At 64.3% G+C, this 11,108-nt stretch overlaps 1 protein-coding gene across 1 annotated transcript in view; it reads right to left on the reverse strand.

Annotated features, from left to right (window-relative positions):
• Positions 1-5,137: 5,137 nt before the first annotated feature.
• Positions 5,138-11,108, reverse strand: part of SDK2 (sidekick cell adhesion molecule 2) — a 121,644-nt gene continuing 115,673 nt past the window's right edge. The window contains 9 exon segments of the mRNA XM_019473186.1: positions 5,138-5,561; positions 6,586-6,712; positions 7,093-7,231; positions 7,872-8,012; positions 8,355-8,519; positions 9,349-9,474; positions 9,616-9,777; positions 9,874-10,011; positions 10,512-10,698. Coding sequence (XP_019328731.1) covers positions 5,208-5,561; positions 6,586-6,712; positions 7,093-7,231; positions 7,872-8,012; positions 8,355-8,519; positions 9,349-9,474; positions 9,616-9,777; positions 9,874-10,011; positions 10,512-10,698 — 1,539 coding nt within the window. The 3' untranslated portion in view covers positions 5,138-5,207.

Raw genomic sequence — 11,108 nt, forward strand, 5'->3', positions numbered from 1 at the left:
GGAGCGTCCGCTGGTTGCAACGGTGGTTTGCCGGTGGGTGAAGAAGAGGAGGAGGGTTTGCCAGAGCCCCCGCCAGCAGCTCTACCCACTCGCGTGGAGCCAGCGTGTGTTAATCGAAGGCCGGTGTGGCACTGTTCGCCTCAGCTGATGTTGTCACAGGAGCACGACGCTGGCTGAGACAGCGCAGTCAGGAGGGATTAAAATCAGCTGGCTGGTGGAAGCCGCCGGGGAAGGCTCCCGTGGGCCGGCCTAACTCTGGCTGGGAAGAGCAGGCACCCACTCAACTTGAAAAACTGCCTGGGAGAGACGGGCCCCCTCCCCTCTCCTCCACAGCAGCTCGGGCCACGCAGAGCCCCGGGGCTGGATCCGGCCCTGGGGAGATGGCAGCGAACTCAGGGTGCTGGGAGGCTCGGAAGCGCGGAGTGGGTGGCTGCATCACTCTGACCCTTCCTGAACCCGTCGCTGGTTCCTTTTACTGCTTCTCAGCAGCTTTTGAAAGCGGAGAAGAAAAAAGAACAGGATTGAAAAGCACTTTGAAAAGCAGGGCAGGGAGAAGCGCCCGAGTTTCCCAGCAGCCCCGTCCCCTCCTCCTGCTGCCAGCGCTTGCCAGCTTTGTCTGCCGACACTGCCTTGGCCGCGCAGGAGATGCTGCCGAGCGAGGCGGGTGCTTTCCCAGAGCCCCAGTGCTGCAGCAGGGCGTGGGGATCGCCATTTGGACACCCCAGGGTGCCGGGAACGGGGCATTGCCCCCACAGCCCCCCAGATCCCTCCAGCCCCAGGGCCCAGAGCTGGCTGCTGCTAGAAACCTCCCCAACAGCCCTGCCAACCCCACGGACACCACCCTGCACCCACAGACGTGGGGTTTCACCCCTTCCCTGTGCCATTTGCCCAGGGGTGAGCGGCTATCCAGCTAAGCAGTGCACCCTGGCAGGACCGTGCCGCCCGCTCACCGCTGGCACCTCAGCACCCACGGGTGCATGGGTGAGCGCCAGGACAAGCTGTGCGCAGGTCAGAGCCTGCCGCGGGCAGGCTCTCTCTGCAGCCGCCTGCCTTCCCCAGCCTGCACGCTTCCCTGGCCAGCAGTGCCGGGGAACAGGCTCACACAACCCGCCACCTGCCCAGAAACCCGTCACCCAGCTGCGGTGCAGCCACCCCGGCTTACCCTTGGGGGATACCACCTGGCACGTGGCTGCTGAGGGGACCCACCATGGCCGGCAGCGCCCATGGAAACCCCCTGCCCTGGCACAGCTTCGGCGCGGGACCCCTTTGGCCACGGTGTGCGCCAGGCACCCACGCCTGCAGGACAGGTTGCACAGGCCTGGGTCTGTCCTCTCCATCGCTCTCCGTTCCCCGCCGCCCCGGGAGGGCTCTGCTGCCGTCCCCACCGCCAGCGGCTCTGCCTGTGCCGCGAGCTTCACAGCCTGCCATGGCGCAGGAGGCAGCAGGGCCCAGGGCACGTGGGGCTCTGAGGATGTGCCGAGTCCTGTCTAGCCCCTGGCATGGCAGGAGGGGCTGTCCCTGTCCCCGCAGCCCAAGGCAAGGGAAAGGTGGGGACACCCGGCTTTGACCCAGGAGCTGGCAGGGAATAGGAAAAATCTGGAGGAAAGGGAGAGCCTAGGCTGCAGGGCTGCTTCTCCTCCACCGCACACCGAGCACTTCTCTTTGCTCTACTCCTTGCTTGATCTAATCTCAACCTGGAAAATAAACTGTTACTACCTGACTCCTCCAACACCAACACTGCTTCAGCTAAAATAAATAAATAAAAATAAATCATGGAATTCAGCCCAGCTTTACAGGTCATAACCCCCATTTCTGGCACAAACATCTCCCCATCGCATTTGGAGCAGCAAGCGGGTACTGTGCCGTCCCGTCCGCACAGCGAGGTCTGGGGGGGCAGCTTCCCCCCTCTGCTCCCCTTTGGCTCGCCCAGCCCTGATAAGCAAGTGGTGCTCTGCCCTTGGGAGAACTGCAGGCCACCGCCGAGCAGCAGTCGGGAGGTATGTCAAGGCCAATTCGGTCCCTGGGGACTGATTGCTACCGACAGCTCGCCCTGCCCGTCTGCTGCACAGAGCAGCCTGGAGAGCCGGCAGCTCAGGCAGCAGTGGGGCTGGGCACGGGCAGCCCAGACCTGCCTGGAGGGGCCGGGGTGGCGGGAGGGACTTTTGGAAAGAGCCGGTTCTGGCAGCAGCATGGTGAAAGCCAAGGCGGTAGAGAGGTGGCTGTGCTTGGCAGGGAGCACGGTGTCTTCCCCTGCGAGCCCAGCCGGTCTGGTTGCATCTGTGTCATGGGGAAACTGAGGCAGCACAGGTGAGCGAGAGCTCCCGCTAGTGCCACTGGCACTCAGCCCATCTCTGCTGTGCCCATACCGGGCTTTGTGCCCTGCGCAGCTCCCAGACTGTCCTGAGGAGGTTCCCCAGGGAGCAGTGGGCGAACCCGTTGCTGTGGTGGGATGTGGGATCCACCACTTCCTCGGGTGCTGCATCCTTCAGCTGTGGGAAACCACAAGCAGAAAGGGCTCGCCTTGGCTGCACCGCCACCGCTGCCACAGGGCCCCGGGTGGTCCGGCCACAGCCGCACCAGCAGCTTCACCTCACGGCACGGCACCAGCTCTAAACCTGCTGCAGATGTTGCTGCACCCTCCAGCTTCTCCTCCTCATGGCCAGGGACGAGCTGGGTCAGGGTGGGCAAGCGGGGCCTGGGCTCTGCTCTGCCCCAGCTGCCGGGGCTGTGGCACGCCACCATGCCGGGGAGCACATGCAGACCCCACGCAGGCACCTCCCAGGACCTGCATCCCGCTGTCCCTAAAATGGGGGATGTCTCCAGGGATGGCATCGGTGCTCACTGGGTCATTGCTGCTCAGAGGGACTGGCACATGCCCTGCGTGGGAGGAGAGCATCCCTCGCAAGGGGAGCGTCCCTTGCACGAGGAGTGTCCCTCGCACGGGGAACTCGCCTGTGTTGCTCGACTCCCCAGACCTGCTCTGCCCTGTGTCTCTGGTGGCTCGGCGTCCCAGCCCCGGTGGGAGGAAGGTCTCTCTTGCACAAGCTGGGACACCTGGGGATGGAGCCAGGCTGCAAACGAGGGGCAGGATTTGTCCGGCCAAATGCAGACACACACCCCCTGCCCCCATGCAAATGTCTCCACCCGAGCGAGGCATCAGGGCTCCCTTCGCTGCCCAGGGACGGGACGGGCACCCCTGGGTGCATTCTCCCTTTGGCGCCAGCTCTGAAGTAGGTCAGATGAGTCACCTGCCAGAAATGCCCTCTGCTCCCCAGCGGCTCCAGGGCCACCACGATGTGCCACGGTGGGGACCGTGCTTCTGCCGGTGGCTGGAGCTCGGGAGTGATGCCACGGCAGTGTCCACGGTTTCTCCCAACCCAGGGGATGGGTGAAGGGGGGCTGCAGCACTGGGTCATGCACCCCCAGCTCCAAGCAGTCCCCAAATGCAGTGCCTGCAAAACGCTCCCTCTGGCAGCCCCAGACCCTCGCTCAGGCCGGGGGGAGGGTCCGGGCACGTGCCTGCAAGGGGCTCCACGCCCCTGCCCTGCCAGCAGCGGGGTCCTGCAGCAAGGGGCTGTGCAGACCCCACAGCTCCCAGTTCTGGTAGCCCCCAGTGAGAGAACAGCCCCCGGCCAAGGAAGCGGGTGCTGGTGCTTTGCTGGCACTGCCGGCAGGCTGAGCCCTTCCCCAGCCCTCGGCTCCAGACCCACGTTGTTTGCTGCCAGAGGGGTGACGGGTGATGAAACCCAAGTGCATCACCTGGATTTTCCTGCCAGGTCTGAAGGGCAGAGCAGGCAGCGAGGGTGGCTGCAAACTGCCCCAGGAAAAATCCCCAGTGCTGGCGATGCCAAAAGCGCCCGGTGCAGTGGGGTCACCTCCCTCCTCCCCTATCCCACCACTGGGTCCCCTTTCCTTCCAACCACAGACCCCACTGCTCCGGGATGGAAACAGACAGGGATACGGCCATCACAGCTCCCCACGCTGTTCTGGGCCCGATCCTGGCACTGCAGACCCTGGCACCCTCTGCCCGGCTCCTTCCCCGGTCCTGTAGGGCCAACACAAGCCCGGCCGGGGGAGCAGGACAGACGGACGCATCCTGCCAGCCCCTTCTCTGCCGCAGCAGGGTGACAGAGAGGCAAGACGGGCTGATCCTCAGGCTGTTTATTGGCATCTCCCTCGGCTCAGCCCAGGCGCTGCGGCCCCGCCGGGCTGGTGCCTGGCTCACCAGTAAGCACTGCGGGGGTTTTGCTATGCAGAGACCACCAAAATGGCCTCGGAGCCCCCCTGGGCACCTCTGCCCCCACGCGCCCCTCGTGCTCCCAGACCTCAGCACAAAACCTCATTTTAAAAAAAAAAACAAACCCAAACCACCAGAAATGCAGAGGGGTGGCTATGGTCGCCGCATCACCCTGTCTGAGCCCTCGCCAGAGCCCCTGCAGGGCCCTGGGGTGCAAAATCAGGGGGGATATCAGCACCATTTGCACCCCAGAGGGGCTCTCCTGGGGTTTAAGTCCTGGGTTCTCCTGGGGGGGCAAACGGGGGGAAGGAATTAATTGCCCCCTGGGTTCCTGGCACAGTGGCTGCCCCCTTCGCCCTGGAGGGTCCAGGTTGGGGTTTCACGTCCAGAGGGTTTAAATCAGCAGAACCCCTCTTCCGCCACAGTCAGCGGTCTCTCTGTCACTGCTTGTCCCCGTGTCCCAGGGGAGCCACAAGCAGAGGCTGGTGGAGGGGCCGGGGTTTGGCACGGCGAGAGCCCCTGCACCCAGCCCAGCAGCACCCATGGAACCCCAGCGAGGGCAGCAGTAGTCCGGGGGCAGCTGCAGCAGGTGCCAAGGGTGAAGTCCAGTGCAATGCTGCTGGCACTCCGAGCCCTCCCACCCCACCTCGGCCGAGGAGTCCGTAACGCAGAAAGCTTTGGCCGAAAAGAGGAGCTGGGTTTTGCTCCCCAGCCCCAGGGAAGGCGCTCGGCGTTCTGCTCCGGCCCTGCCGAGAAGGCGAAACACCCGCTGCGTCACCGAGCCTGAGGCCACTGCCCACCATGGCACCGCTGGCATACCCGGGGCCTCGGGGCCCTTCGGCCTCTCTGCTTCCTCCTCCTCTTCTCCCCCTCGCCGCTTTTTTCTTAATTTCTTGGGGCTTTTCTTTTTTTTCCTTTTTTTTTTTTTTATAATTTTTTTCTCCTGTTTGTTTTTGCTTCTGTTTAAATATCAAACGAAAGAAGAAAACCCAGCGATGGGGGCTCTGGAGCCAGGGGCCAGGCTGCTGGGCGGGCGGTAGAGGGTACCAGGCTGACTGGGGGGGTTGCCGGGGGTCTGGGGTGTGGGAGTCCTGCTGGCTTTGGGGCGGAAGAGGCTGCCCTGCTGCGTGGAGGTGCTGTTGGAGAGGGGCGTGTGGTCGGGCTCCCCCGAGTCGCTCTCGGTGTAGCTGTACGCCTGCGCCCGCGAGATGCCCTTCTGCTTACGCCGCCATGAGTTGTAGTAGGTGGGGTCGCTGATGTAGTGGTTGACGAAGGAGTGGGCTTTCTGGTGGCCGGGGTCCACCTCGTACTCGCTGTCGCTGCCCTAAAGAACAGGATGGGGGAGGTGAGCATGGGGTGGGGTGGGGGGCATCACCCCCCAGCCCCCAAAATAGGGTGAGCTTTCCCAGTGCTCTTTTGGGTACGCTGGCAAGCACATCCCAAAAGACTTTAGGGGCTGGGACGGCTGCAGCACTGCTGGGGTGTTTCTGCCTCTTGCTAAAGCAAAATAAAACCTTATACAAAAGGGTTGCAGGGTCCTGGGGCCCCTTGGGGGGGTCCCCGAGGCTGTGATGCCCCCGGGGTTGGCGGGGAGGGTGTTTTTGGGAGGCGGGTGCTGGCGGCCCTGCCTCCCGCTGGCGGTAATTGGATTCAGCTTCTCCTCGCCGTGCACAAAGGGCCCATGGAGGTGGGGAAGCTGCTCTCTCTTCAGGCAAGAGGGAGCGGAGACGGCATCTGCCGTGCGAAGGCAAAAGAAACAGCCGGTGCAGGCAGCAACAGGGGGGCCCCCCCGGGGCCAGTCCCTCTCCTGCTCGAGGACGGCCATGCAGACCCCCGGGACCTTCCCCTGGGCTTCAGCCTCATCTTTTCAGATGCCACCCAGCATCCGTCACGGGGGCAATGCTCCCGTGGCCTCCCTGGAGGCTGCCTGCCCAGGGAGCTGCCCGCAGCCGCGCTCCTGCCCGGCCACAGCTGCCCGTTTCTCCGGGAGGAGACAAAGGTGCCATTTTGCAGGGTTGGCAGAGCCGCGGCTGTTGCCACCAGCGACCGGGCAGCGGGACAGTCCCCAACCCCACTGCCCTCCCGTCCCCTGTCCCCGGCAGCCCTTGGGGGGCCCCCCCGCAGTGCCACATCCCCAGCACACGGGCCGGGGGCTGTGCCAGCTTCGCACTGGCTCCGTGCCGCAAAGCCATGGGGGACACCACTGCCTAAAAGCGGGATGGGGCAGGGAAGCGGGACCGGCATTGCTTTTCCCAAATGTGCACCAGGACCTGCATCATAGCGGGCATCCTACCCCTGCATCCCCCTGTCCCAGGTCCCTGTCCCTGCGTGCAGCCCCGGGCAGTCACCTGAGAGTCGGAGACCTCGGAGGGCTTCTCTGTCAGGCTGCTGCTCTCGGCGGGGATCAGGTCGTTGTACTTGGTCACATCCTCGTCCGAGTAGTGGAGGCTACCGGGGCTGGGCCGCGGTGGGGACCTCGGGGAGAGGCAGGTGCTCAGTGGAGGTCCCCTGTCGGGGCTGTGCCACGCGGGGATGAGCCCAGCTGAGCCCTGGGGCAGGCGCAGGGACCACCCCCAAGCTGTGCCGAGCCACCCGCAAGGACCCTGCCCGTGGTCGGTGGGCTCTCAGGGATTCCCAGCTTTTCAGGCTGTTCAGCATCTCGGCACATCAGGGCTGGTGCAGCAGCTGCAGCTCATGGCAGGGGGGACACTGGGCAGAACAGGGTCACCCCCCTGGGGTGCCAGCCCTCCCCAGCCCCGTGCCCATCCCATGGCGAGTGGACGATGGAGGGACACGCACGACATCTGAAAAACTCCCCTCTGCCTGGGGAGGGGGCTGCGGCTGGGGGTCCCTACCGGGTGTAGATGCCATTCTTCCGGCAGAAGGAGTTCTTGACGGAGAGGCGCCGGTTGTTGAGCTCCAGGGCGGGGAAGCTGCCCTCGTCCAGGCTCACCATCTCGCCATGGCTCAGGGCGGTTGCCTTGGAGCCGTTCCCTGTGGGACGGGATGCTCAGCCTCCCACAGACCCTCCCTGGGCAGCACAGCATGGGTGGGGGCCTGGACCCCGTGTGCAAGGGGACTGGGGAACAGCCCGGGAAGGGGTGTGCCGGCTCCGGCGTTAGAGAGACAGCAGCCTGGGGACGGCCACGAGGTGCCAGTCCCGGGGCAGCGGACATGCCAAGCCTGCCCGCTTTGGCTCACACCCTGACCTGCCTCATCGCCTCTGGCTCCTGGCTCAGTGGCTCTGTTTGCTTAACCAGGAGGTCTGGATTTTCCCCACAATTTGAGCCCTTGATACAGCTAAGAAAACAGAGCTGTGTTTGACTAATCCCGGTGACCTCTGCCGAGCCCCCGGGCTGCCCTGCCTCCGCAGCTGACAGCGGGACAAGTCGCTTATTTAATCTTTAGCTCCCAGCACTCTCCGGGAAGCCCACAGCATCTTTATTGGATGTCACCAGGTCTCTGGAGGAGCCGTGCCCTAAGGCAGGTAGGGAGGCAGGCTCCCACCGCCCCGCTCAGACCCCAAAGGCAGGCAGGGAGGCCCCCAGAGGCTCCTGTGGGGTGAGGGCTCTGCACCCCCCCAGCTGGCACCGCAGAGGGTCCCGTCACCACACACCAGATCCCCGGCACTCACCTGAGTCTGACTTCTTGGCGTACTTCTTGCTCTGCCCACGGATGATGAGCACGAAGACGAGCAGGAGGATGAAGATGAGCCCCACCAGGGCGATGACCACGAGGAACCACCACTCCTCGTAGAACGGGTTGGCTTTCTGGGCTGGGGCACAGCAGGGAGGATCAGAGGGGGACGGGCATGGGGAGGCAAACCAGTATGGATGGGGAAGACCCTGTTGCAGGGCATGAGGTCGCCTTGGGGAACTTTGTGAGACCTGAATCCATGTGAGGGAGCAGGTTAAAGGGGGATAGCAGGAGGCTTTGCAAGGCGAGGGCTGGCAGACACTGCTGGCAGTGGGATTTGGGGCTCTGTAGGAGCCAGGCAGGGTCAGAGAGATGGGTTTCAGCATTGGCCATGGGAACAGAGCAACGCTGGGACATTCCCTCTGGCACAGGGGTGACAGCATTGCCCCAGGGACACCCGCATGCTGCCCCCGCTGGCTACCTGACACGGAGGGGGACGGCGTGCTGGGGGTCCCGTAGCCGTAGTCGTTCACAGCAATGACGCGGAAGTCGTAGCTGACGCCCTGCTTGAGGATGTCCATGCTGAAGGTGTAGGAGGTGACCTCCTTGGGGATGTCTTTGATGAGGATATCCCAGAGCCCCTCGTCTGGAAGAGAGAAGGGGCCTGGGAGCGGGGGACCGGCTCTGCAGCACTCCTCAGGGCAAGAGACTGATCTCCCTCCATCCAGGAGCATGTGCCCTCTGCTATCTGCCCGGCCCTCCCAGCCCCGGCAGACACTGCGCTTGCTCACTGCAGCATCATTAAAAAGCCGTAGTGATGCACACGGCTGATTGATTGCCTGCCCCAGCCAAGGGCAAGGCAGCTCCCTGGGGACCTGCTGCCACCACAGCCCCAGAGCACCCCCCGCAGCCCCTTGGGCTCACAGGAGCGAGGGGTTTCCCTCCCGGTTGCTGCCCCACCACACAGGGAGCAGTACCGACCACCATTAGCAATCAAATGGGTCATCTGAACTGCGGTCTCTGCAGCGGGGAGAACATTAACTTGAGGCTGCAGGAGAGAGTGTGGCCGTGCCTGCTGGCTCCCTGCTGTGGGGATGGGAAGTCCCAGCTACCAGCCCTGCCTGCCCCGGAGCAGGACTCTCCCATTTTGGGATAGCCCTGGTACCCCTCAAACCTCCTTGCCTGGCTGGGGGAGCATCAGGACCTCCATACCCATGAAAGCAGCAGCATCGACGGGTGCTACTCCACGGCTCGCTAGCCCCTTTCCATCAGCCCCGGTCAGCACCTGCTTGGCAGCGCGGTCCTTGTGGACCGGCACATGGCTGACACTCCAGACACCTGGGTCCTAATCCCCAACCCAGCCTGTTCGGTGGCCTGGGAGAGGTCAGCACTCCCTGCCTCAGTTCTCTTTCTCCTGAACCCAAGGCACCACCAGTAACAAGGTGGGGATGGAAAGCAGACAGGAGCTGCAGTACCTGAAGGACGGGCTTCGATGACGTATCTGGTGATGGGCCCTTGGCCGGGGTCCCCACTCGCCCAGTGGATGGTGATCGCTGAGCCGTAGCGGGAGATGAAGGGCTCACCAGGGGGACCGGGGGCACCTGGGGACCCAGAGCAGAGCTGGAGGCACGGGGGTACAAACTGGCATGCGGCCATGCCAGCCCCGGTGCACTGGGGGAACTGTCCCCACTGCATCTCCTCCCTCGCCCCGGCACGGCATCTCGCACATCCCCCCCCCCTACCTTCCCCAGGCCCCGTGGTGATGTTGGCCTCAACGTCGGGCCCATAAGCGAAGGTTTTGGCCCGTATCCGGAACCGGTACGTCATGCCCTCGGCCAGGTCCTTCACCTTCATCCACAACGGGCTGTTCCCCTTCACGTCCACTGTCACGATCTTACTGACGCCTGTGGGGATGGAGGCTGAGCCAGGTCTTCCCTGGAGCCCTCCCAGCTCCCCCCAGTGCTCCCAGCCTCCCCCTGGTGCCCCTGCCGTGCCCTCACCGTCCACAGGCATGCAGGGCTCGTAGACCAGCCTGTAGCCCTCGAGGATGCCATTGGGCAGCGGTGGTGGCTCCCAGGACACGTTCACCGATGTGGTGGTCAGCTCGCTGAACCGGATGGAGCCGGGGGCGCTGGGGGCTGCGAGGGAGCAGGGTGGCCAGGGCCAGCTCAGTGCTCCCAGGGGACAACCCCAGCACCAAGCCAGCCCCTCTCCCTGCCTCCACCCTCTCGGGGCTGGGGCACTCATCGTCACCATCTCACAACACCCTGGTGCCACCCTCCCTGTGCCCCCATCCCCGCTGCAGCAAAGACCCTGCCAGGCCACTGCACACGGCTAGGGGGATGAGTCTCCTTCTCTTTGACTCTCCTCCTGACACCTTCATCCTTCTCAAGACTCAGCCAAGACCTTCATCTCCACGTGCTCCCAACTCACAAACCCCCTGGGGTGAGCTCAGGGCTGGTCTCTGCTCGGGATTGCAAGAGCAGGAGCTGGGGTGCAGGTGGGATGAAGGGGCATCAGCCAGACATCACTGGAGCTGGACCCATGGAGACACCTCCCCACGGAGCCCAGGGGCAGGAGGCTGCGGATGCAACCGTGCTGAGCGAAGGGCTGGGGGGAGCCGCGCCATGGGCCCCACCTGCCTGCTGCGTCCGCCCCTTGACGGGGCTGCTGCGGGGTCCGTCTCCTGCAGCGTTGAAGGCAGCAACGCTGACCCAGTACGAGGTGTACCCCGTCAGGTTCTTCAGCTTCACCCCGTTCTCGGGCAGGAAAAGCGTCTTCACCCGTGCGCTCTCGTTCCGGCGCTGGGCCTCCCAGAAGTGGATCTGCAGGAGGAGGAGGGGGCACGGAGACCTGCGTAATGCATGGATCCGGCCCATCTTGCCCCGCCTCAGGCCTTTTGCTGTGCCCAAACACCCCACGTAGCCCTGCCTGGGCTCCTAAGCCCCTGTCCCAGAGTGGCTGGGGACTCCGAGCATGCCGGAGGGAAGGGAACGGCCTCTCCTCCAGGACGGCTCCAGGCTGTGCTGGGCATCAGACATGACCCCCCGCCCCTGCTCGCAGCTGGCTGAGGGCCCAGCATCACTGCGCTGCAGGTCAAGCGCACGGAGATCACCTTTGAGCTGTGTCTAAATCTCAAAGGACGGGGCCGAGCGGGAGGAACCGCAATGGATGTGGCCAAGGAGGTGCCTGGAGCACGGGGCTGGGCACCCCGGCCGAAAAAAGCACCCCGGCC

Source organism: Aptenodytes forsteri, unplaced genomic scaffold (genome assembly GCF_000699145.1).
Source record: "Aptenodytes forsteri isolate BGI_AS27 unplaced genomic scaffold, ASM69914v1 Scaffold86, whole genome shotgun sequence".
Classification (NCBI taxonomy): domain Eukaryota; kingdom Metazoa; phylum Chordata; class Aves; order Sphenisciformes; family Spheniscidae; genus Aptenodytes; species Aptenodytes forsteri.